Consider the following 26,777-nt stretch of genomic DNA (forward strand, 5'->3'; position numbering starts at 1 on the left):
GCATCCGATTTGCCATTGGAAATGCTGACTCCACCAATGCACATACCATCATTGGGCCACAGCAGATTATTATCTCATACTGGTGAGAATCTGCTGAAAATCCTTTGATTTCACTGGTGTTACTCCAGAGTTAGAGGAGTATCTAAACTCTTGGCATCACTCGGCTAGCAGTCACAGGTTAAGTACAAATAATAATTAAATCAAGGTACCGTATTCTGCACAGCTTCTCTCATCGGTGGAAGCCATGCTGATGCATTCAGTGTCATTTTACTGAGGATCAGTCACATTCATAGATTTTGGGGATATAATAGACAGGAGAGTTGGCTAAAGCTGTATGTTTGTGTTACTGCTTGTTTTAATAGCTTGTCTTTCTTACGATAAATACAGAAGGTGAAACTAATCACTGTTAATTTGTACATTCTCAACCAGGGGACTAACAGACCACAAGGTTTAGTAGAATACATTTTAGACTAGCTATAATTAATTGCACAATATTTAAAATCTGATTAAGTATATAATAGGCTCAGTGAAGGCTTCCCTTCCTCCATAAGATATATACATTGTTATCATACCTTTATTTCACAGCCTTGTCAAAAGACAACTGGCTGCTGCAGAATTACTTAAGTTGCATCCTTAAAAAGGAAACTTCTTTATTCTTGGTTGGCTTTGCTGGAAAAAAATCATTCATATTGGCATAATTCTTGCATATATATTTCATATACAGACATTATTAGGCAGCTAAGAGATGGGGTTTTGATGGACTGAAAAGCAGCGCAACTAGAAAACTAATAAGCTGTGGAATGTTGGGTTACTAAATTACAGGACCACCATTTGCCTGCTACAGGTTTAAGACTTCGGGGAATATTGATCAGGGAAGAAAGGAGATACTTAATCAAAGGGGCCAGATTAGATTAAATTTGAACTAATTTCTGATTATGGTTTGGAGAAAATTTGGCCTCCCTACTTAAAGTGCATTCAAAGTCTAAAATGTCTCTCTCTAAAAATAAGCATATTTCACCCCTATTCCTTCCCAGTAACATCCATTTTCTTTTAACTGCCAGGGCTGTAAATTCCAGCCAGGATCTGAAATTGAAGTTGTTGTTTTCTTCTGCATTTTGTATCAGCAAATGTGGCAGTGCAAGTTTAGTTGACCACTGCACTGACAACGTGCATGACGTCTGAATCCAACTCGCTCTCCCCTAGCTGTATGGGGTTTTCAGGGCCAACAGGAGTAAACACTTCTTGGACATTAAGGTTGGGATCTGCAAGCAAGCCTGAGCCCACTGAATTTCAAGGGAAGTTGGGCACTTCACTCCCTTAGGCTCTGGTTTTCAAAGGAGCCTAAAACCAGCAGATGATAATTTGTAGGGCCAAATTCTGTTCACACCACTTACATAAGTAGGGTGACCAGACAGCAAATGTGAATAAAAGGGACGGGGGGGGGGGGGGGTAATAGGAGCCTATATAAGAAGACGACCCAAAAATCGGGACTATCCCTATAAAAATTGGGACATCTGGTCACCCTATACATAAGCAATACCACTGAAGCAATGTGTCTAGTAACAAGATTTGGCCCTTACTATGCCCAAGAGTAGATCTGTTGAAAAACACTGCACCAATTTTACCATCACTTTTCCCCACCTGAACACCTTAAAAATATATGGCTCAGAGCATGGAACTCAGTCCGGAGCTTCTGGAATGTACCAAAGTTTCATACTAATGGGAAGGTCTGCTACAATTCAACAGGGCAAATTCCCAACACTGCCTTGAAGCCCTTGCTCTACAGTTACACACCAATACTGTCTTCCTCACAATACATCGAAGAATAAATTACAACACCATGTGTTAGGAGAACCTGTTGTCTCTGAACCTAGGAGGGAGGATATGGACTGGCTTCAGAGAATTTAAGTACTAAATCAGCTAGTAACCTGCTACAAGAAAAAGGAGAATTCCCGGGATTGGATAAACTGGTACCAGTCCTCGCTAGAGGCAGCCACTACTAACCACACATTAGCAACTGGAAGTATTAGCCACTGGAACTCCCAATTTGTCAGGGATCTCCAGTTTTGCTCTTGACATTTTAGTGAGCTTGTTGGGGTTTTTTTTTGCTGATGTTATAAACATACACCTATCACCACAGTAATTTAAAAATCACCACCGTACACTACTTCACGGGGGAACACAAGCACACAGTTACTACTGCACAGCACAAGTGTCCTGCAGGTCAACTCACAGCTTCTTCAAAATGAGAAAAGAGAATCAGAAAAAAAACAAACAAAAAATACCCTGTTCTAGAGTAGAGGGAAAAATCAAGTATCTTACACTTCCCTTGTTGAAATGCTTACACAGACTTGGCTCAGCAGTATTCTCCCTTTCCTCCCCCCCCCCAACCTCAGGACAGAGTCTTCTGCTCACATCTCATTGGAATAGGTGTAGTTAGGGGTGGCAGAATACTGTGTTTCATGCTGCATCGTGGCCCCTTGAGCAGCACCGACTGCCGCGTTGTGCGCTGCCTGTTGTACATGCGGGTTCTTCCAAGCTCCCGTGGTCCACTCTTCTTGCGCTTTGCTGAAACTCCCTCCGCTGCCCCGGTAAAATTTATGCACCTGTGTGGAGCAGAGGTAGAGAGAAAAGAGATCACTGATTCACAGAGGCGAGCCCCCAACTATTTTTTTAATTATCTGGCTAGCCTGACAGAACCTAACACAAAGTGTCCAATCCCGAGAGGTGCTGAGCACTTGCAGCTCCCATTGACTTAATAGGCAGTTACAGGTGCTCAACCTCTCAAATCAGGACCGAAACTGACAGATGTCGGAATGACAGCCCTCAAGTCTGGGCTGCTCCATGCAACAACCCTGGCAGTGCAACAATTCTGACCAAAGAGGCTCAACCCTGACCTAATGGGACCTGCTCTGATGGGTGAAAGCAGTTCATCCTCCATCTCCATTTAGTTTTTGTGCTCTACCTAGACTGCCAACAAGAGAAGCAAACTGACCTGTTGGGATGGTAGTTCATGATGTGGGCAACTGTTCACTGAAAACAGTAGTGAGACAATCAGCTCAACACACACATGTCACCGATCAATCACCGATTGGTCACTATAGATTGGAACAGACAACCTACCCTATTACAAGTCTTCCCCAGAGTCATTCAGTCCAGGGCTTTGGAGCGGAGCCCGGAGCTGGAGCGCAGAGCAGCTCCGGAGCAGTGGAGCTGCAGGATTTTGCCTGGAGCTGGAGCGGAGCCAGAGCACAGCTCCAAAGCCCTGATTCAGTCCCCTCTATATCCATATTCCTAAGGCAGGAAACAGGATAGAAGGAAAGTTGCATTTCATCAGATACCTTTCATAAACACCTACCTCATTTTCTAACCTCAAGAGCCCCCACCCGTCTTGCTAACCTCAGAGAATGCATGTCTGTGCTTTGGGGGATTAGAGAAGTCGTAAATAAGACTGAGCAACCCACACATCAAAGACAGGAAAAAAATAAGGTGAAGATTTTAAAGAGCTCGTTCCTAGCTCTAAACCATAAAGATCACCATCAAGGAACCAATCACAGGGCAGCGGACCTCTGTAAGTGAGAACGAAGTCCAGGAACAGGAGAAATGGAAAGTTTGGGGCCTTAGTGAAGACTTGAATTTGATTTATTTTAGATACTTGCTACACTTTTTAAAAATTCTAAACATTTCTTACCGTATCCAAGAATTTCTCAAGGGAGCCCAAGCTATGCAAGCAATCAACATTCTTATTTAAGTCATTCTTGCTCAGCTTCTAGGATGAGCTGAGCAATAAGAGTACGTCTCTTTTTTTTTTTTTTTTTTTTTTTTTTTTAATTCAGCAGCCCACAATCTGCATCTTGCCAGAGCCTAAGGGAACTCAAACATCAAGGGTCAAGTCCTGTCCTAGATCTGACAGCACTAGATTTGGAAAGGTTCTAAGTCTGACAAAAACAGTTGTTTCAGCCCTAAATGCAACAGTGGCAACGGAAATTGTGAACAAAGGGTTGCTCCTAACAGAACAAAGGATGGAAAGTACCCAGTGGAGCTCTCTCTAGAAACACCATGAAGCAATAAACATCCTGGCTTGGATCTCCTCCTCAGAAGACCACCCAGAAAATGTCACAATTTCTGGTCTCTAATCCAGCACTCATACCATACTGAGGGCAATGAAGGAGAAGACTGCCACGACTGTAAACATGATGGTGGGGATAAGCATCACCACAGCTGCACCTACGTTGGTCCCAAAGAAGGATATTGCTGCAATCCAGCCACTGCAGGGAGATGAAAAAGGGTTCTGGTTAAACAACGGCATTGTTGCAGCCATGCATATCCAGTAGCTATGTTTTTTTCCCCATTGGCTTTGTATGCTGCAAGTGGCAAACCTCACTCTAAAATGATTCTTCTCCCAAACCCTTCAGTATCTTGGATGACCCTTTCCCTGGCTGACAGAAGATAATACTAAGCCATTCCTGAAACCAACAAGCACCCTAAGGGCCTCCCCAATGCCTCCTAAAAGAACTAGATAAGTTCACGGAGGATAGGTCCATCAATGGCTATTAGCCAGGATGGGCAGGGATGGTGTTCCTAGCCTCTGTTTGTTAGAAGCTGGGAATGGGCGACAAGAAACAGATCACTTGATGTTACCTGTTCTGTTAATTCCCTCTGGGGCACCTGGCATTGGCCACTGTCAGAAGACAGGATACTGGGCTAGATGGACCTTTGGTCTGATCCAGTATGGTCGTTCTTATGTTCTACCTCCTTTCTCCACCACATCACATCCTTCATCCCCCTTCTCCTCCCACTCCACTAATGCGCTCCTTCCATACTCCCACTTCCACCCACTCGATGTCCAGAACAGGGGACTCTGGAATTTTTTTCTTCCTCCATCCTAACAGGAGTCAGCTGTGCCAAGCCCCTGAAGAGAAGAAAGGTTGAACGTGACAGGTTCCTGTCTTCCTTACCAGACTCCCCAGCCAGGGATCCCCACCGCCTGGATAATGCTGATCACCAGCTGGGCCATGAAGGTGAAGAAGAAAGCCATGAAGCTGAAAGAACTGTCTGTCCTACAAGAGAAACAACTTATCATCCTCATCCTCCTCACTGCTACCCGTGTCTCAATCGGTACTCAAGCTGCACTCCGAATGGCAGCAAGGAAGCTCTCGTCACCCTGAACACCCAGTATCTCTGCCACCAGCTCAGCTAAACAATCCCTTTTATTCCAGCAGAGATTTTTTTTTTGCCATGATGCGGTGGATGAGAATAGGAACGGATGGTCCAGTGTGAACAAGAGTTGCCCTCAAAGAATAGTCAGGATAGTGACATCACAGCATAAAGAAGGAGAAAGGAAAATGAGGGGCTCAAGCTGGGCAAATGGGCATCAGAGAGCAGAGCTTCTCCAAGGCTCTATGGCTATGTTTACACAGGGATAAAAAACCCGCGATTGGCCTGACTCGGGCTTGCAGGGCTCCTGGGCTGAAAAATCTGCTGGTAGGCATTTGGGTTCAGGCTGAAGCCAGAGCTCTGGGACCCTGCGAGGGGTAGACAGTCCCAGAGCTGGGGCTCCAGCTAGAACCCTAACATCCACACAGCGATTTTTAACCCCACAGCCTGAACTCCATGAGCCTGAATCAGTTGACCTGGGCCTGCTGCAGGTCTTTTATCCCTGTGTAGACATACCCTATTTAGCTACTTACATAGTCCTAATTACTATATTATTAGAGCACTTCATAGATGGCAGATTTTATCCTCAACACCCCTGTGAAGCAGTGAAGTATTATCCCCAATTTGCAGCTAGGAAATGGACAAAGTCACACCAATCTGTGTCTGACTGGGGAATTGAACCCAGCTCTCCTGAGTCCATGTCCCTATCCACTGAACCACTCTTCCTCCTTGCAAGCAGGGTGGACAAAAAAAAACAATTTTTTTAATTTAATTTTTTAATTTTATTATTTAAATTAACAATTAACCTGTTTAAAATGAAATCGGTTAAGGCCTAAAATTATTATAATCTCTTAAAACATGTAAATAAAAAAAAAACTAAGCTAAATCCATAAACCTGTATCAAAAACTTAGTTAAAGGCTGTTTTTCTGTATTAAGAAAGAATCAGGGGGAAAACATATAGCTTCTGAGGTCAAGCTTTATAAATATGGCACAAAGGTCATGTACTGTATTAAGGGCTTGTTTTGTCTAATAAAAATTAATTTTATATGCTGTGCCGAGTGTTACATTCAATTCCAGTTACCATCACAATGCAGCTTGACACAAATCATATGCAAAAAGTAAATTATCTGGCAAATATACAATATACTGTTCACCAGTTTCTAAGATACTAAAATAGACAATGAATAAATCTGAAAATATTAAGCTACGTAACTGCTTAAATACACATATATAGTTATAGCGTACCCTCCTAGGTAGCCAAAAAGATGTACCAAAACTAATGTAAAGGCTCTATTTAGTTGTAAGTGAACATACTTTAATGGTTATACCAACCAATGAGAATGCACCTCTTTAGAAAATGACTGAAGTGCAAATGGAAAAGTTGATTAAAATCGAGTATTTAACTCAAGGCATTTCACTTGGTGATTTAAAATAGCCTTGATTTAAATCAGTCCACCCTGCTCTCAAGTAGGGAACTAATGAAGCATTTAGCAAGCTGCAGGGGACTGGTAGAATGGTGTACTTTACATTTGGTGATGCATGGACTGCTCTAATTTGCACACATAACCAATACAAATACATGCTATCCACCCCCAAAAAGTTTGTAAAAGGATTCTCTAGTAGGAAGAAAATATTCACCCCCAAAAATAAAAATCAGATCTCCCCCACAAGCTGGGGCTGCAGAGAACTGAGTTTCTGGAGCTAGTGTGTTGTCTAGGAGCCACATTTCTTGCGGTAATGGGATAGTTGGATACCCAACAACTAATGTAAACTCCCATCGTTCCATTGGAACTTTGCAGCTTTACACCAGCTGAGGATCTGTCTTCGGGTTTCCTGAGAATGAATCTGAGCTTCTAGTGTCAGGAGAAAGGAATTTGTAAGAACCTCAATTTCCAATACCTCTTCTCACACTTTTGCGTCATGGCCCAATGAGACTTGAAAGTCAAAGCATGAACCTTAGAATTAAAGGCCCTGATTCAGCAAGATACACAAGCATGTTCCTACATTCTGTTGACTTCACCGGGACAAATCATATGCTTAAAATTAAGCGGGTGCTTAAGTACATTGCTAAATCAGAGCCAGAGGAGGAGCTGTTTAGCTGCTCTCCCTTCTCTGTCTCTCGGGACTTTAGAACCCTTTGGTTATTGACTCAATGCAGAGGATTCTAGAGTCAGAGAAGCGTGCTCTAAAAACTAAGATTGCTGGCACCCTATAGTTCTTAGCTGGAACGAGGGGGCTGTGATGTTAGGAAGAAGCACTTGCAACTCATCTAAATATTGACCTATTTTCCCATCTCCGGTTCTAGTATCAGAGAAGGGCTGTCAGAGTTTCTCTGATCCTCAAGGAATCTCTCTTCAGGAGCCTCTACATTCTGCAGCAAAAGCACAAAGTCTGTTAACTTGGACAGGAGCAGAGCTGGAATGTAGCCATTCATTATGCACTGTACCTGTGGACTCTGGTCCAAGTTACCATGTGATAGAACACAGCATTCAAAGTTTTCTGTTCACATACACTTCCCAATCTCCCATGACTCACAGTCAAGAACCCCACTCAGAGGGAAAATATATATTTGAAATATTAGTCTTTATGGAGAGCAGAGCTCTTAATCCTGAACATCCAAGATTTCAAGGTAGGAAAGTACAGTTAAAGGTAGGAAGGGAAGGAAGGGATTCCCAGATAGAGGTGACCCAGTCTAAGCATTGGTTAGTCATGAGAAGAAAGGGGAAAGACAATGAGAAGCTGTGCCCAGCTGTGACCACTTACTTGAAGGCTTTGTAAATAGGTCTAAACCAGCAGACATAGGAGCAGGGTGTAAAGAGAAGGAGCCAGAGAATTGCCAGTCCAAAATTAACAGCTCCACCGCCTCCAATCAGCCATGCGAGGCAGCCAATCAGATTCACTGCCAAGGTGATGCTGTTCACTGCAAACATATATACACACAAGACACACAGAGGGAGCAAAGTAGCACACTGCAAGAAAGTAAGCTGTGACTGGAGGGACCCTTCAGGTGGCTACGTCCATGGGGTTCAGAAATGTTCAGGCAGGTTTATCCAAAGGTGGGGTTTTGTCTTCAGTTTTTATCATCCTTCTCCCCTCTATAATTCTCACAATTAGTCTTTCCATGCCCACCAGGCTCCCTGGGGCAATAGTTCCAAGCTAGCCAGAGCAGACTGGCATCAATGAATCATGGCCCAATTGTGGCTCCTCTGCATACGTCACCCATTACAGGAGGTGAGAGTTTGGGGGCGGCAGAAAGGTACAATCATCTATGAGTTAGAGTAACTGAAACACAATTCATTTCTCTCTTGCCACCAAAGGATGGAAATGAGAGAGCTAAAGGAAGCTTCTCACTTGCCACCAACGATGGCTTCACTAAAGGGAGTGCGTTCCCAGGCGAGCTGGACCAAGTAGCCAAGCTGCCTTTCCAAGGACAAATCTGCTTGAGCCACCAACTGATCGATTCTGAGAACTGAAGTCACAAGTTCCTAACTGGTCTATGGCACGTCCAGATCAGTTCAACAGGAAAAATATTTCTCCAATAAGATACTAGCAGGCTAAGTGATACAGGCCTACTACAATGACGGGAAGCCTACCAGAGACTAGACAATGCAGAGGAGAATCTGTCATTTCTGTGCCTCAGAACTTCAGGATGAATCTCTGTTCCAATCAGAATTAATGCCCACCAAGCAATGTAATGGAGCAGCCAGCTGGGATGCTTCGCAGTACGAGATGGAAATATTCAGTCAACCCAGTGATCTGATGGGCAGAGCATCCACATGTGCATTACATCATGCAGCACTCAAGGATGTCCCATCACTGTCTGAGCCCTCCCCCCCACTCCGGCTTTTTTTTCCCCCAGGGGACATTTTGAACTCCTTTCTGACGTGTCTTCTCCCTAGGGGACAGGCTCACCTAAAGGGTCTCCCTGGACAGCAAGTTAATAGAAACAATCTCAGCGAGTTCAACAGTGATGTGGTGTTTGTGCTTTTGCTTTTCAAGGCTCAAAGAACAAAAAGGGGCCTATTAAATACAAGTGTAATGAGTGCAGCCAAATCAGGAATGGGGCGTCAAAGTGATTGTACACCTCCCTCCCGGCACCCAGCAAAATACATTTAACAGAATAATTTGTCAGTGTCACTACAACAGCCTCCCTGAATGAGGAAGGGGAAAGCTAGCGCAGCTCCAGACTCCTAGCAGGACACAGAACCAATGCTGAAAACTGGGCAAGTCCGCAGGGTGGGAAGTCCATTGGAGGAGACAGATGCATGAGTTAAAAGCATAAACACCCAGTCCCTTTGGTGCTGATTCAGCTCCTTCTAACCTGCACTTGGAGCACACACCACTCCCCAAGGAAGGTTGCTTCAATGCAACACTCCATTTTGCTTTCAATGTTCAGAGAGAACATCTGATAAGGAACAGAGGTCATCTTAAAGGCAGAGGGTGCCCAGCACCTGGCTCCCACAGACCCTGTATGTGCCATCCAATCACCCAGCAGCATTCCCCCCCTCCAAAGAAGGAGGATGGAAATATTCATTAACAGCTCCTCCTCTCCCTGCTTCCATCCCACCCCATCTCAGAACTTCTACCTAAAAAAAACATCTGCACTGTCCTGGTTTACATAGCAGCAAACTCACCAGTAAAGCTTCAGAAATAGAATGTGGGGAGGGGAGGGAAACAGGCAGGGCCGTCCCTAGCTATTCTGGGGCCCTATGCCCTGGTTTGGGGGGCAGGGGGAACCATCCCCCAGCAGTCACTGGCGGCACAGCTGGGGCTAGGTTGCTGCACTTCCCTCTGCCAGTGAGTGCAGGCCTGGCCCTGCTTCAGTCCTCAAAGGAGAGGGGATGGGGCTGGGGCAGAGCAGGGGTGGGAAGAGGCGGGGCTGGGGCGGAGGCCATGGGGAAGAGGTGAGGCAGGGGCTGGAGCAGCACACCACAGCACAGGGCACCAGGAAATTTGGTACCCCGAATATCCTGGTGCCCCACACAGCTGCATACTTTGTGTATGAGTAGGGACGGCCCTGGACACGGGTGGAACAATCTTCCATCTCGTTTAAAAAAAGGGTAGTGACTTCAGTCACTAGGACTATCACTGCTACACAGAAGTCCTCAATTTAGGCACAGGGCAGATGGAGTAGCTATGCAAGCTTCTCCACCAGGAATGCTGTAACCTCAACCTGGAGGGATCTCCTCTGGGAACAAGTTTAGTTTCCAAGGGCCATTCAATCCTTGGTCCTCCACCGGGCCAGCCAGTAAAGGGGCCAAATCATGCCAAATGCAGTGGTGGTTTCTCAGAAGTGAACTTCTGATTAAACATTCCCCGCATACCCCAATTTGCTCGGGCAGTTGTGACACTGACTCTCAGCACTGGCTGGGTTTCCTAAGCAAGTGTATCTCCTGGGGAAATTTACTCACTTAGCTGCACTCTGTTTAGTAAAGTTACACAAACTGTGCACTCTGACTACACTGAATGCCCTTGGGGTCAGGATACCCAGAGCAAAGAGATGGCAAGCTCCACACCAGGCTTCAGAAGGGGGAAAAATACACCTGAAGGAAGGGCAGCCCAAAGGGGGTGTAAAACCTATCCTCTTCCCTCATAGGGAAGCCTGCCACTCTGCCTGCTTTACTTGCCCACAGGTCAAATTAGTAGATGGTCCCTATGCAAAGGAAATCAATTCCAGCTGCCAGTTTGTTGCATCAGTGGCATTAGGAACTACCCAAGGGACCACAGCTTGGAGGAGAGCACATCACACAGCAGCTGCAGAAGGGGCAGGTGAGGTTTGACTCTGAGGAAAGCCTCAAGCGCCTGCACCCTGGGGAGCAGGGTAATGCAGAGGTTACACTTTTTGGCTGGGCAAAAGCGACTGCTCACTGCATCAGAGGCCATGTACTCAGTAATTTAAAGTGGCATTTCAGCTTCAGAGGCAGCCATGTGGCTTTGGGCTGGATGTGGAATCTGCAAACTGGGAAATGGGGGAGTAGTGACCTAAAACACAGGGCTGGAGGACAGCTCCATGTCTTCCACCTCAATCTGGCTCAGATTCCTGGCTCAGAAGGGCCTGGCAGGATCTGCAAAAACCTTGCATGGGTTTTTTGGCAGGGAACGGAGAGCCCAAGCACAGATATCGCTGCAATTAAATACTTGGAAGTGTGCTAGTAGGCCTACATTTCCCAAGTGACGAGTCCTCTGGCTGAGGGAATCTGACAGGGAGAAAATCAGAGCAGTAAATCCTTCAGCAAAGAGAAACTCATTGGCTGATCTGTTCCACCTCAGGGCAGGCTCTGTGAGGGAGCAGAGTTCATGATTGGTCTCTAGTTTGTGAAGTGCATGTGATCACCTAGAGGCTGTGGGAGGACACCCTGAGACGAGTTCTAGGACTGGCTCCAGCAGAGTTAAAGCTAGAGAGGAGCTCAACCTTCCAGAAAATCAGATCCCAACTGGAACCCAAACTCTGTGACTGGGGCCTCTTTATAATGGCCCAACCCAGAACCCCACTCCCCAAATATGGAGAAGCTGAGATTTGGAGCTGAATGTCAGGACCCAGATCCCATCACTAGTTTAAACCTCTTCAGAAATATGCAAGAGACAAAAAGTCCCTAGACTCTGGGGCAGGATGATGTTTCCCTTAGTGCCACTTTGTTCTTTACACTAACACTTCTAGAGAAGAGCATTCAGAGAAGCAGGCATGAGCATTTCTCTCTTGACCCATCTGATCCCTTCCTCTCCTGCAGACACAGGGTGCCTGCCCCAGGGATGACTTACACATCCAGAGGTAGTAAAGGCGCTTGGCCAAGGTGCGATGCTGTGGTGGAATGTCATCATCAAAATCCTGGTAGAAACATGGCTTCAAGGGGATGAATCTTGGGAGTGGAGGAAAATTGTTCACCTTTTCTGTGACAAGAGATAAAATATGTATCACTGAACAGAGCCCAACGCAAGTCTGTTCCTCCAAACTGATCTGATGTTGCTGATTGGTTAAAACGCTGATCTAACCTGAGCAGTGACTTTGAAAGTAGCCTAGTGGGTTTACATGTTTCTGTCCCACTGATTACCAGCTCAGATTTGCTCAGTTTATAAGTAAAAAAAGATGATTTCCCCTCATTGCCAGCCCTGCAACTCAGCTTGGGCTCCGACAGTCCAGCTTAGCTCTTTCTTTCCACACACAATCACCAGGAATAAAGATTGTGCAGGCCAAATTATACCCTTTGTGACACATATGACCCCACTGAACGTAAACTTAGTTGCAAAGGCCAATATGATACCTTCATTAAAGCACTGAGCCCTTCAATAGAAAAACCAGTTCTACAAGATCCAGCAGAGATTTTTCCTTACCTGCCATGGTGTCTGTCTGTCTCTACTCCGCAGCTACGTTAGAGAACAGCTCGCACCTCTGCCAAAACTGGAAGAAATCAAGAGACAATAATGACACTAAGGAAACAGACATTGAGAACAACAGGAAATAATGTTTCCTCTACATTCAACCACTTCCCAGGATTTACTCTGTTACCGGAAGTGCAAATATCCTAACACTATAATCCCTCCCCACCACCCCACTGATTCAAGCCTGGGGAAATCCATGTAGTCTCTTGGCATTTCTCCAATGTATATCCTTCCAAAATTAAGGCCTGGTCTACACTACGAGTTTAGGTCAAATTTAGCAGTGTTAAATTGAATTAACCCTGCACCCGTCCACGCAACAAAGCCATTTTTGTCGACATAAAGGGCTCTTAAAATTGATTTCTGTACTCCTCCCCGATGAGGGGAGTAGCGCTGAAATCGACATTGCCAGTTCGAATTAGTGTTAGTGTGGACGCAATTCGATGGTATTGGCCTCCCACAGTGCACCATTGTAACCGCTCTGAACTGCAATCTGAACTCAGATGCACTGGCCAGGTAGACAGGAAAAGCCCTGCGAACTTTTGAATTTCATTTCCTGTTTGCCCAGCGTGGAGAGCTGATCAGCACAGGTGACCATGCAGTCCCAGAATCGAAAAAGAGCTCCAGCATGGACCATACAGGAGGTACTGGATCTGATCGCTGTCTGGGGAGACGAACCCGTGCTATCAGAACCCCATTCCAAAAGATGGAATGCCAAAACATTTGAAAAAATCTCCAAGGCCATAATGGACAGAGGCCACAACAGGGACTCAACACAGTGCCGCGTGAAACTTAGGGAGCTGAGACAAGCGTACCAGAAAGCCAATGAATCAAATGGATGCTCCGGGACAGAGTCGCAGACATGCCGTTTCTACGCTGAGCTACAGGCAATTCTAAGGGGGGCCGCCACCACTATCCCATCCCTGTCTGTGGACTCGGATGATGGGGTACTCTCAGTCGCCATGCCTGAGGATTTTGTGGATGGGGAAGATGGAGGAGGACGACGATGAGGTTGATGAGATCACACAGCACACCGTTCTCCCCGACAGCCAGTATCTTTTCCTCACCCTGACTGAAATACCCTCCTAACCCTCCCAAGGTGGTATCCCGGACCATGAAACCATAGAAGGGACCTCTGGTGAGTGTACCTTTGTAAATATAAAACATGGTTTAACAGCAAGTGTTTTTTAATGATTAATTTGCCCTGAGGACTTGGGATGCATTTGTGGCCAGTACAGCTAATGGAAAAGTCTGTTAACATGTCTGAGGATGGAGCAGAAGTCCTCCAGAGACATCTCCATGAAGCTCTCCTGGAGGTACTCTAAAAGCCTTTGCAGAAGGTTTCTGGGGAGAGCAGCCTTATTCCGTCCTCCATGGTAGGACACTTTACTAGTGCTAGTAGCAAGTAATCTGGTATCACTGCATGACAAAGCCTGGCAGCGTATGGTCCCAGTGTTTGCTGGCATTCAAGCAATATCCGTTTTTTATCTCGCTGTGTTATCCTCAGGAGAGTGATATCGTTCATGGTAACCCGGTTGAAATACGGGAATTTAATTTAGGGGACGTTCACAGGTGGCCGTTCCTATTGGGCTGTTTGCCTGTGGCTGAAAAGAAATCCTCTCCGCAGTTAGCCAAGCGGTGGGGGTGGGGGGGCATTGGCGCTGAGCTGTTTGCGTTTGGTTAGCAGGGATCTTCCCTGATATCAGCCACGTGGTGAGGTGGGGGGAGGGTTACAGGCTATAGTTGAACAGCTCCTTACTACTGTCCAGGCTGCCTGTGTATGGCTTCATGAGCCAGGGCATTAAGGGGTAGGCTGGGTCCCCAAGGATAACTACAGGCATTTCAACATCCCCAACAGTTATTTTATGGTCTGGGAAGTAAATCCCTTCCTGTAGCCGTTTAAACAAACCAGAGTTCCTGAAGACACGAGTGTCATGAACCTTTCACAGCCATCCCACGTTGATGTCGGTGAAACGTCCCTTGCAGCACCATTGAAAAGTACCCCTTGTGGTTTATGTACTGGCTTCCAAGGTGGTCCAGTCCCAAGATAGGGATATGTGTTCCGTCTATCGCCCCACCACAGTTAGGGAACCCCGTTGTAGCAAAGCCACCCACTATGACCTGCACATTTCCCAGAGTCACTACCTTTGATAGCAGCAGCTCAGTGATTGCGTTGGCTACTTGCATGACAGCAACCCCCACAGTAGATTTGCCCACTCCAAATTGATTCCAGACTGACCGGTAGCTGTCTGGCGTTGCAAGCTTCCAGAGGGCTATTGCCACTCACTTGTGAACTGTGAGGGCTGCTCTCATCTTGGTATTCTTGCAGTTCAGGGCAGGGGAAAGCATGTCACAAAGTTCCATGAAAGTGCCCTTATGCATGTGAAAGCTTCGGAGCCACTGGGAATCATCCCAGACCTGCAACACTTTGCGATCCCACCAGTCTGTGCTTGTTTCCCGGGCCCAGAATCGGCGTTCCACGGCATGAACCTGCCTCATTAACACTATGATGTCCACATTGCCGGGGCCCGCGGTTTGAGAGAAGTCTGTGTCCATGTCTTCATCACTCTCGTCACCGCGCTGCCGTCACCTCCTCGCCTGGTTTTTCAGCTTCTGGTTCTGCATAAACTGCACGATAATGCATGAGGTGTTTACAGTGTTCATAACTGCTGCGGTGAGCTGAATGGGCTCCATGCTTGCCGTGCTATGGCGTCTGCGCGGAAAAAAGGCGCGAAATGATTGTCTGCAGTTGCTCTCATGGAGGGAAGGGCGATGACAACTGTAGCTATCCCACAGTTCCCGCAGTCTCCGCCAACCATTTGAATTCTGGGTTGAGCTTTCAATGCCTGATGTGGCAAAAACATTGTAACGGGTGGTCCTGGGTACATGTCATCAGCCCTCCCACCCCCCTCTGTGAAAGCAATAGGAAAAAATCGTTTCTCGCCTTTTTTCACTGTCATCTCACGTCTACTGGGTGCTGCTGGCAGATGCGGTACTGCAGCACTACACAGCAGCATCCCCTTGCCTTGCCTTGCGGATGGCAGACGGTGCAGCATGACTGGTATCCATCATTGTCATCCCGTGGGTGCTCCTGGCTGGCCTCAGTGAGGTCAGTCAGGGGCACCTGGGCAGACATGGGTGCTCCTGGCCGGCCTCGGTGAGGTCGGTCAGGGGCGCCTGGAAAAAAATGGGAATGACTTTGGGTCATACTCTCTTTAAGTTTTGTGTAATGGAGATTCAGTCCTGCCTGGAATATCATGCCAGCTGGAGGCTTCTGCCTCAAGCTGCTCTCCCAGTCGGCAGCACCGCGTGGTCGCACCTACCCCAGCCCACCCCTTGCTCCCATGGCTCATGAACCCTGGACAGTAGTAAGGAGCAGTCCACCTATAGGCTGAGCAAGTGCAGAATGGTGGTTCACTCTACTTCCCTGTAAGCCAACTGCCCTCCCCTCCCCATCCCCTTTTGATCTCTGCTTGCAGAGGCAATAAAGTCAGTGTTGTTTCAAATACATGCATTCTTTTTTACTTCATCACACAAATGGGGGGATAACTGCCAAGGTAGCCCGGGAGGGGTGGGGGAGGAGGGAAGCAACGGGTGGGGTTGTTGTACGGGCACCCCTAGAATGGCATGCAGCTCATCATTTCTGCGAGACCAGAGTGGCCGTTTGCATCTGTGGTTCTTTAGCAGGCTTGCCTGATATTCTAGGCAGCACCGACTCTCCATTAGACAAAACTTAAAGAAGAGAATGACCTGGGGAGTCATTCCCATTTTTGTCCAGGCGCCCCCAACCGACCTCACCGAGGCCAGCCAGGAGCACCCATGACAGCAGCAGACGGTACAGTATGACTGGTAACCGTCTTTGCTAACTTGCAAAGGCAAGGAGCTGCTGCTGTGTAGCACTGGAGCACCACGTCTGTCAGCAGCATCCAGTAGACATACAGTGACAGTGAAATAAGGCTGAACGGGCTCCATGCTTGCCGTGCTATGGTGTCTGCTTGGGCAATCCAGGGAAAAGGGCACTAAATGATTGTCTGCTGTTGCTTTCACGGAGGCGGGGTTGACTGACAACATTTACCCATAACCACCTGCGACAAATTTTTGGCCCCATCAGGCATTGGGAGCTCAACCCAGAATTCCAATGGGCAGCAGGGACTGCAGGAACTGTGGGATAGCTACCACAGTGCACCGCTCCGAAAGTCGACACTTGCCATGGTACTATGGACGCACACCGCTGAATTAATGTGCTTAGTGTGGATGCATGCACTCGACTTTATACAATCTGTTCCCAAAGATCGACTTCTGTAAAATCGGAGTAATTTCGTAGGGTAGACATACTGTAAGGGAGTAAATTGAATCCCTTCCTGCCTCCTCCTCCCCTCCTGCAAAAAACAACAACCCCAACCCCCCCACCCCCCAAAAAAACAAAACAAAAAATAGCTGGCTTCACTGCAACATTCCATGGGATGATCCTCAGACAGAACGATCCCAGCTACCTTCAATCAGCATGAAAATCACCCCTGGTACGGCAAATCACTCCTTTCCATTGTTTATGATATATATATATATAGCCCTTTGTTTTCGGGTTTTATTTTATTTTATTTTTCCTGAGAATTTATCAGTGTTTATTATTACAACAGCAAAAACAGGTGGAAATTGGTGTAAAAATATTAATTTTTCTGGGTAAATATTGGGGTTTATTTTGGTTGATGGAAGAACTGGGGGGAAGTATTCAGTAGATTAATGCTTTGATTAACATAATTCAATGTGGTTTGCTGCAGCACTAAAACAGAACTCAAAACACAATGCCACCTCTGAGTTTAAGAAAACAATACATCTCTAACCCCCAAATAACACTTTTCACTTGAATAAACAGTTGACTGTTGCAGACTTAGAACTATTAGCCTATAACTATTTACATTTAATAATTGGGCCACACCATTTGCAGTGCACACACCCAACTGCATCCTTTTCTCCGGTTTTTGTTTTTTTTTAAACGTTCGAATATTTCCTTGTGTTCTGAAACGTATTCTAATATAGATTTTAGTTTTTTTCCCCATTTTAGTGTGTCAGATCTTTAAACTGTTATCTGCTAACAGCTTGAAATGTGCACGTGGTGGGCGTGAGATTCATCTGTACGGTCAGATGCGCACCCATTTCAGAGCTTGTGTGCATACCTGTTTGTTTATTGTGTTTATCTGCTAGACTAATACATAGCCTTGCTTCAACAGGCAGCTTTGCATATACACACAGACTAATGCATTATCGTAATACATATATCTCATGTTTTCCTAATAAAACAAGTTTTTTTGTATATTTGAATGATACAAAAGTAGGATGAAAAATCGGAAAAAAAACATAATACTTTTTGTAAAACCCAGGATTATTTTGGGTAAAGACAGGTTAAACTGAAAATGAAGGAGCTTTTACATATATTAGACACACGTCTCTACAGTATTTATACATATACCCAGATCTATTGTCCACCCCGGGAAAGCCATTAGAGTAGGCCACTGGCTACAAAGGCCTAAAACATGTGTTCCAACTAAAGTGCTGGCTGCAGCCAGAAGAGTAAAAGAAGATTCAGTAATGTGGGGCAGGGAGAGGCTTAGGCCTGGTCTACACTCCCGCGGTAAATCGATCTAACTTATGCAACTTCAGTTACGTGACTAACATAACTGAAGTCAATGTTGTTAGATCCACTTACTGCGGTGGCTACACTGCACTGTGTCGACATCCCCACTCCTCCCTCCTGGGAAGTTCTAAGTGCTGCCAAACAGCTGTTTGGCGTTGGGAAGCGCTGGGAGTTAGGCGGAGGAGAAGGGATGCAGCGTGCTTGGGGGGTAGGGTGGGGGGGCGAGGAGAGCTTGGCAGCCGGTGGAGGGGAGCTTGGCTGCCGGTGGAGTTGGCCCCTATGGCGGGCCACAGAAAATAACTCCATGGGCTGCATACAGCCCGCGTGTTTGAGACCTCGATTTACAACTTACTTGAATTCAGAAATTAAAGTGCTTGTGAACATTTTTAATTTATAAAGTGCACCAAGTACAGATCAGTTCTGGGCACATGCAGAGTTTAAATGAATAAATAATCTCAAATGCCTTACACTAGGTCCCGAAGGTCAGCAGACTTGGGCTTGGTTAGATCAACTGAGGGAGTAGGAGGGGAAGGAAGAGAAGGAATGAGAATTCTAGAGTCAAAGGCCATCCACTTAGAACACCATGTCCCCAGGCATTTAAAGGTATAGGCTGACTGCTTAGGGACCCATAGTGACCTCAGATACTACTGCTGTGCATAGGGAAGGAGAGTGTCTCTCAGGAAATTAAGCTCCAGGGATTTTTTGATTGATAGGGCTAGGGGCACACATAGGGTATTAGAAATCAGTATCAGCACCATGAATTGCACCCAGAAGGAAGAGCATTTGTCAGAACTTTGGTTTAATATATGCACCAAGGTTGCCAAATAGTTTAGTAGCCACATGGAGCATGTGTCTGCTGAAGCTGTAGAGCTCTGAACTAACAGCATCACAGCTCAAATGGCCTAGTTCCCACAACGTCCTCATATGTACACTGAGAAGAAATGGGTGTGTACATACTCGTGAATAGAACCCCACTTAAGACCATGCACGAATCCACAAGACAGGTAAACCATTGCTTCAAAACACTTTCTGGGATCCTTCCAGAGAGGAAAACCAGAAGCACTCAAGAGCGGTACCATCAACAAAATCATGGCTTTCAGGCTAAACAAAACCTCATAGATGATGGTCCCAAAGGCTGCTGATAGATCTAAAAGAAGCAGGATAAACACCTACCTTTTGTCCATCACTAGGCAGAGTTTGCTCACCAACTAGGCTACAGTAGTGTCAACTGCATGTCACTACCCAAAACAAAAGCAAGATTTAGCAGGATCAAATCTAAGGGACTCCAGGTGATACCAAAGCTGCACTAGCGAGATTCTTAATTGTAGCAGAGGCCTAACCACCACTCCAGTTAAACTGACACCTTGCCCTCTCACAGGGAGGCATTATTCTCAATAACAGACCTAATACCTGTTTGATTTTACTAACCATGAGGGGGCATATGTTCATCTTGTAGGTCTCTGTCTGAAGCTCTCCCAGTGTATCTCCTTGGTGAGCTTTAAAGTGATAGTGCTTAGATACTATAAAAAAACCCATAAATAGATATGTACAAATAGCACCTTATTATTAAGTCCCTGTACCAATGGCAAGCTGGACCTAAATTTTGCAGCAAGGCAGCTTCATTAAGTGAAGTTTCATTGAATTAAGTATGGAAATAAACAAGTCACTACTGCAGCTCCTGTATTATTTGGATAAGAAGCTCAATTGGATACCATCTCCAGGTTTTCAATTTTTACCGTGCTGTCGATTTTTGCATCTACAAGAAGAGAAAAAGAGGTAGACAGAAGAAGAGATGGACTGACAACATAAAAAAGTGGACAGGAATGGACTTCACGGAGTCTCAAGCACTGACACACAATCGTCAGTGGTGGAGACAATTGGTTGATTGCTCATCAATGAAGGTGCCCCAATGATCAATGCGGTTATGGGAGTGATTATGAGATTTTTGCATAGAAAACAGAGAACAGCATCACAGAATGTGCCAGGGGAAAGTGAGGTCCTGATAGCTGGTGCTTTTGGCACCCAGGAGGATGCAGAAGAAGGTCTGGCATTGGGGATAACACACACTGGCATGGCATTTCTGCCAAGATGAGCAGCTGAGGCCTCTGACAGCATGTGCCCAAACAGGAGAGTTGAGCACACATAGCTCCACTTGCAAACAATGGGAGTTGGCGCTGCTCAGCAATTCCAAAGGATCAGCTCCAAGGTTGTGTCCCAAGGGTGCTCAAGTTAAGTGCCCAATCATGGATGCACAGAAAATTAGCAAAAACATTTACAAAAATCCAGCACATAAATCCGTAAAGCCCCTTTAGTGATCAAACCCACGTATGGGGCTTAAACTGACGCAAAGTCACTTTCACACAAACAAAGTCACCCAACACAACCGTCCGAACCCAGCCTACTGTCCCCCTCACCTGCACATCTAGTCCAGCTATTAAGTTCATGCTCAGACAGTCAGTTTGCTGAATATTCCAGTCCCTCTGTTATTACTTGTGGTAGAAGTGCAAGTGCAGACCAGAGAGAGTCACTTTTACCTACAAGGCCTATCTAGCCCTCCAGTAAGAAAATCATTTGCACAGACAAGGTCCAATAGGTTAACTACGAGTGACGAAAAGTAAAACAAATACACAACACATATTTGGGACCAAATCCTAGCCCTACTGCAGACAATGGACATTTTACCATTGACTTTAATTGGACCACCATTTGGCCTTCATAAAAAAAAGTAATGGACATTTTCTCTTTATGCAGTGAAATTCCCACTACTGCCTGCAGATTAGCTGCATGCGGGCTCCACATTTCCAACATCGGGGCCCGGATTGTCTGTATAGCCAATGCTATACATAGAAAAGCACTCTCTGAATCTTTCTTAACATTTTTCTGAAATGACTAACACTCCAGCTCCCTAAAATGTGACATACTGAGTGGTAATAGGGTTTACACTAATTCACACTTTCCCCTTGATAGAGAAAAACACACAAGTGAGAAAAAGGACCATAAAAATAGGCAGGTACAATATCTTCTCCCACAACCCTGCAACTCATCTTCAGATGGGGACTGTGGTGGGGATTTCACTGGAATACTCAACTCCTCTCTCTCCTGTAATAGGAAGGTCTGTGGTGAGAGTCACTGGGTTATTAACCCACCTCCCACACGCAGTAGGCACAGGGCCCCAGTGTATTTCAACTGGGCAGCATTAATTCACCCGCCTACCACTTTAGGAATTTTCTCTTGCATTGTAATTGGAGCTGAGATCAAGACCCAAGACTTGCATCCAGTTAGCCAATTCCCCAGTATGCTAAGGCATTCAGATCTAGGGTTTTGGTTCAGCACGTTATAAAGATGGGGGCCCCGACAAAATTCAAATCCAAGTTCCAACTTCAAAACACCCCACAATATCAGGGAAGTAGGTTTCTTCAGCTTGGGCCCATCTTTCATTGCAATACACATGACAGTTACTCACTGCATGTTAATAAACAAGCCAGTTGTGCATTCCACTGATTATGTCACCATGCAGAAGGCAATCAGGTCTTCCAAAAAAAATCCCTGCACACTCAGTGAGAGAGACAGTAGGTGGTGGAAGACCCCTTTGCACACGCAAACACACCCACAGAGTGGGACAGAAGGCCCCTTTGCATACACACACCTGCAAGGGTATTTTTGTCATTTAAGGTTAGTGAAAAGACCACTTGCACAAGAGGAATGGTGGGGGGCATATTGGCAGTCACACACCCGCACGGACTGGGGGCTGCACAGTCCCTTCTGGGTGCCTGAATGCACATGGGCTACGGGGATGCAAAGCCCCTTCTGTGCAAGAGTTCGCACACGGATTGGGGGGGTGCAAGGCCCCCCTGGGCAGGAGCATGCACACAGATGGGGGAGGTGCAAGGCCCCCCCAGGCAGGAGCATGCACACGGACTGGGGGGTGCAAGGCCCCCTCTGGGCACATGCACACACTTGGGCAGAGAGGTGCAAGGCCCTTTGGCACGTGCACATCCACGGGTTGGGGAGTGCAAGGCCCCCTCAGGGCACATGCACACCCACGCGTGGGGGGGAAGGTCTCTTCTGGGCAAGGGCGCGCACCCACGGGTGGGGGGGGCGCAAGGCCCGTCTGGGCACGGGCGCGCACCCACGGGTGGGGGGGGGAAGCAAGGCCCCGGCCCGTCTGGGCACGGGCGCGCACCCACGGGTGGGGCGCCTTGGCACGGGCGCGCACACGGGGGGTGCAGGGCCCCTTGGCACGCGCACACTGGCAGCGGGACGGGGCAGCCCCCAGCCCGGCCGAGCCCCGCACTGCTCGCTCAGGGGGCTGGAGCCGCGGGGGCCCGGCTGCCGTCACTGCGAGGCTGACAGGGCCCGCGGGACTCACCTCCCTGCAGCGCCCGAGCAGCGCAGAGCGTCAGGCCCCGCAGCCCGTCCCGGGCAGGCAGCTCCGGTTCCGCGCCCCACAGCCCCCGCCTCCTGCCGCAGCGACCGCGGCTCGTGCCTAGCTCCGCCCCCTCACTGTCCCCCTCCCCGCCACGGGCGGCGCCCGCAACTCTCGCGAGAGCCGGAGCAGCCTAGCGGTCGCTGTCCAAAGTGCTGGGCCCGCCGGCGCGCGCGGGGTGCGAGCCCCACAGCCCGGCTGGTTCCGGCGGGGCCCAGCGCGAGGGGGAGGGGACACAGGGGGACCAGGCTCTAATCTCTGAGGCGGGAGGGGCCCCCGGCGCTAGGGACACAGGGGGGTACCGGGCTCTGACGGGGGCAGGAGGGTCTGTAAGGGGGGTGTGGTGCCCCAGGCTCCAGGGGGGAGGGGTAGCAGGCTCTGAGGGGGGTGGGGTGCCCCGGGGGGAGGGGGTTCCAGGCTCTGAGGGGGGTGGGGTGCCCCGGGGGGAGGGGGTTCCAGGCTCTGAGGGGGGTGGGGTGCCCCGGGGGAGAGGGGGGCAGGAGGGCCAAGCTGTGAGTGGAGCAGGTGGGGCTGGCCCTAAGGGGGGCAGGGAGCACAGAAGGGCCCACTGGTCTGGAGGTGGCAGGCTTTGAGATGGGAAGGCAGGCTGGAGGCCCCAGAATTATACCACTACAGGATTCTACAGTATCTTTCAGTCTGTTCAGTTTATCAAAAAGAAGACCGAGAGATTACTTGATTATAAGGTATAAGTACATTCACGGGGATTGTGAAGCTTAATTCCATCACATTTATAAATGGTTTTTAAGATTTTCAGATGAAAGGTACCATAGATATCAATGTATTATTATTAATAATTCAAGAACTATCAAAATTTTTGCAATATGTATTGTATTTGGAGTCCTTAAACACTACAGCAATACCAATGTAACATGTAGTGTTTGCACCATTCATGTTGATTGCTGTTGCTTTTCTTTTTAATTGTTATTTGGTGTTTAATCAAACAGAGAGAAACTGCTCAGACAATAGAGACTATCACAACCCACATACACACATATTGATTTACTTTATGGAGTGCTTCCATTGGAAGTATGCAGCAGCATAATAGTTTAACTCACATCTTCTGACAGCAGTGCAATTCCTAGGCAGAGATAAAAATAGTAGGCATGACACACAAAGTAGTCATTGTGACAATCTGCACAGATCATTCCTGCCTTCTTATTGCTTGTTTTATTAGCAGGACACAGTGAAGATAACCTACTGAAGAAATAGACATAGTCAACAAGGACTTTACAATTGGATAATAGCACACCATGGGAGACACATCTCCACCACACCAGTACAGGCAATGGTGCATACTGCCTACCATTTTGCTCAAGATAGGTCAAGAGAGATCAGTTTAGTGAGAAACTGTTAAAGAAAAACCAGGATGCCACAAGAAGTTGTGCTGGTGATTCAGGACATGGTGCTCTTCCTTCTGAATCAGTACCAAAATAATACCCTAGCCTGGTGTTATGAGCCACAGTGCTGTTGACTTTCTTCCTTTCACATGAAATATAGAAGTGAAGACCTGACCATTTGTGATCATTAAAGATCCCATTGCACTTTTTGCAAATCCAGTGTTAATCTCTGTCCTGGCCAGATTCCCCCACTGCAACTTCAGACCATTGCTTCTTGTTCTGTCATCTGCCACCACTGAGAACAGCCTAGCTCCATCCTCTTTGGAACCCCCCTTCAGGTAGTTGAAGGCTGCTATCAAATCCCCTATCACTCTTCTCTTCTGCAGACTAAATAACCCCAGTTCCCTCAGCCTCTCCTTGTAAGTCATGTGCCCCAGCCCCCTAATCATTTTTGTTGCCCTCCACTGGACTCTCTCCAATTTGTCCACATCCCTTCTGTAGTGGGGGGACCAAAACTGGACGCAATACTCCAGGTGTGGCCTCACCAGTGTCGAATAGAGGGGAATAATCACTTCCCTCGCTCTGCTGGCAATGCTCCTACTAATAGAGCCCAATATGCTGTTGGCCTTCTTGGCAAAGAGGGCACACTGCTGACTCATATCCAGCTTCTCATCCACTGTAATCCCCAGATCCTTTTCTGCAGAACTGCTGCTTAGCCAGTCGTTCCCCAGCCTGTAGTGGTGCATGGGATTCTTCCTTCCTAAGTGTAGGACTCTGCACTTGTCCTTTTTGAGCCTCATCAGATTTCTTTTGGCCCAATCCTCCAATTTGTCTAGGTCACTCTGGACCCTATCCCTATAAGAACATAAGAACATAAGAAAGGCCGTACCGGGTCAGACCAAAGGTCCATCTAGCCCAGTATCTGTCTACCGACAGTGGCCAATGCCAGGTGCCCCTGAGGGAGTGAACCTAACAGGCAATGATCAAGTGATCTCTCTCCTGCCATCCATCTCCATCCTCTGACGAACAGAGGCTAGGGACACCATTCTTACCCATCCTGGCTAATAGCCATTTATGGACTTAGCTACCATGAATCTATCCAGTCCCCTTTTAAACATTGTTATAGTCCTAGCCTTCACAACCTCCTCAGGTAAGGAGTTCCACAAGTTGACTGTGCGCTGCGTGAAGAAGAACTTCCTTTTATTTGTTTTAAACCTGCTGCCTATTAATTTCATTTGGTGACCCCTAGTTCTTGTATTATGGGAATAAGTAAATAACTTTTCCTTATCCACTTTCTCAACATCACTCATGATTTTATATACCTCTATCATGTCCCCCCTTAGTCTCCTCTTTTCCAAACTGAAGAGTCCTAGCCTCTTTAATCTTTCCTCATATGGGACCCTCTCTAAACCCCTAAACATTTTAGTTGCTCTTTTCTGAACCCTTTCTAGTGCTAGAATATCTTTTTTGAGGTGAGGAGACCACATCTGTACACAGTATTCGAGATGTGGGCGTACCATGGATTTATATAAGGGCAATAATATATTCTCAGTCTTATTCTCTATCCCCTTTTTAATGATTCCTAACATCCTGTTTGCTTTTTTGACCGCCTCTGCACACTGCGTGGACATCTTCAGAGAACTATCCACGATAACTCCAAGATCTTTTTCCTGACTTGTTGTAGCTAAATTAGCCCCCATCATGTTGTATGTATAGTTGGGGTTATTTTTTCCAATGTGCATTACTTTACATTTATCCACATTAAATTTCATTTGCCATTTTGTTGCACAATCACTTAGTTTTGTGAGATCTTTTTGAAGTTCTTCACAATCTGCTTTGGTCTTAACTATCTTGAGTAGTTTAGTATCCTCCGTATCTACTGCTCCCCCCATTTTAGTGTCATCTGCAAACTTGCTGAGGGTGCAATTAATCCCATCATCTAGATCATTAATAAAGATGTTGAACAAAACCAGTCCCAGGACCAACCCCTTGGGCACTCCGCTTGATACCAGCTACCAACTAGACATCAAGCCGTTGATCACTACCCATTGAGCCCGACAATCTAGCCAGCTTTCTATCCACCTTATAGTCCATTCATCCAATCCATACTTTTTTAACTTGCTGGCAAGAATACTGTGGGAGACCATATCAAAAGCTTTGCTAAAGTCAAGATATATCACATCCACCACTTTCCCCATATCCACAGAGCCAGTTATCTCATCATAGAAGGCAATCAGGTTGGTCAGGCATGACTTGCCCTTGATGAATCCATGTTGACTGTTCCTGATCACCTTCCTCTCCTCCAAGTGCTTCAAAATGGATTCCTTGAGTACCTGCTCCATGATTTTGCCAGGGACTGAAGTGAGGCTGACCAGTCTGTAGTTCCCCAGGTTCTCTTTCTTCCCTTTTTTAAATATGGGCACTATATTTGCCTTTTTTCAATCATCCGGGGCCTCCTCGGATCGCCACGAGTTTTCAAAGATAATGGCCAATGGCTCTGCAATCACATCAGCCAACTCCCTCAGCACCCTTGGATGCATTAGATCTGGACCCATGGACTTATGCACATCCAGCTTTTCTAAATAATAGCAAAAGAACAGGTTAAGGAGTGAGCAAGTCACAGGTGGAAATCAATGGAGCTCTTTGTGCATTGGCAGGATTACCCCTCCATCTAAGAACCAAAGGAGACAACTGGGATCTGTTGCCAAATTAGAAGACAAGATGAATGTATGCTGGAATTAAGAGATCACACAGAGGATAAAGAGTGTGCATAAAAAACAGAATGGATAGACCTGCCTCTATGAGCATGTAAATCCCAAATTGCTTCTA

The 26,777-nt window shown here is 46.8% G+C and overlaps 2 protein-coding genes across 5 annotated transcripts in view; one reads left to right on the forward strand and one right to left on the reverse strand.

Moving 5' to 3' along the window:
* Window positions 1-333: 333 nt before the first annotated feature.
* Window positions 334-22,650, reverse strand: SCAMP5 (secretory carrier membrane protein 5). The gene is made up of 7 exons (XM_039490778.1): window positions 22,534-22,650; window positions 12,488-12,554; window positions 11,918-12,046; window positions 7,922-8,078; window positions 4,959-5,060; window positions 4,151-4,268; window positions 334-2,606 (listed from the first exon to the last, which is right to left on the reverse strand). Exons 2-7 carry the CDS (start codon window positions 12,492-12,494, stop codon window positions 2,412-2,414), a joined length of 708 nt encoding a protein of 235 aa, XP_039346712.1. The 5' UTR covers window positions 12,495-12,554; window positions 22,534-22,650; the 3' UTR covers window positions 334-2,411.
* Window positions 22,651-23,156: 506 nt separating this feature from the next.
* The window catches only part of RPP25 (ribonuclease P and MRP subunit p25), a 30,106-nt gene continuing 26,485 nt past the window's right edge, over window positions 23,157-26,777 (forward strand). Inside the window, exons 1-2 of one of the 4 annotated variants that reach the window (XR_005585227.1) lie at window positions 23,172-23,294; window positions 23,789-24,157. The gene's annotated coding sequence lies outside the window, so the exon portion shown is untranslated. Of the gene's footprint in view, window positions 23,295-23,788; window positions 24,158-26,777 lie in introns of those variants that run through there. The other 3 variants (XR_005585226.1, XM_039490312.1, XM_039490316.1) reach the window with 3 other exon arrangements.

This window comes from Mauremys reevesii, linkage group 10 (genome assembly GCF_016161935.1).
Source record: "Mauremys reevesii isolate NIE-2019 linkage group 10, ASM1616193v1, whole genome shotgun sequence".
Taxonomy (NCBI): domain Eukaryota; kingdom Metazoa; phylum Chordata; order Testudines; family Geoemydidae; genus Mauremys; species Mauremys reevesii.

Excerpts from the sequence above, each read along its gene's own strand:
- SCAMP5 (XM_039490778.1), bottom strand. Across the intron at positions 8,079-11,917 it reads CCTTTACTACCTCTGGATGT|TGAACAGCATCACCTTGGCA; the intron begins GTAAGTCATCCC and ends ATATGTTTGCAG. Across the intron at positions 4,269-4,958 it reads ATCCCTGGCTGGGGAGTCTG|TGGCTGGATTGCAGCAATAT; the intron begins GTAAGGAAGACA and ends ATCTCCCTGCAG.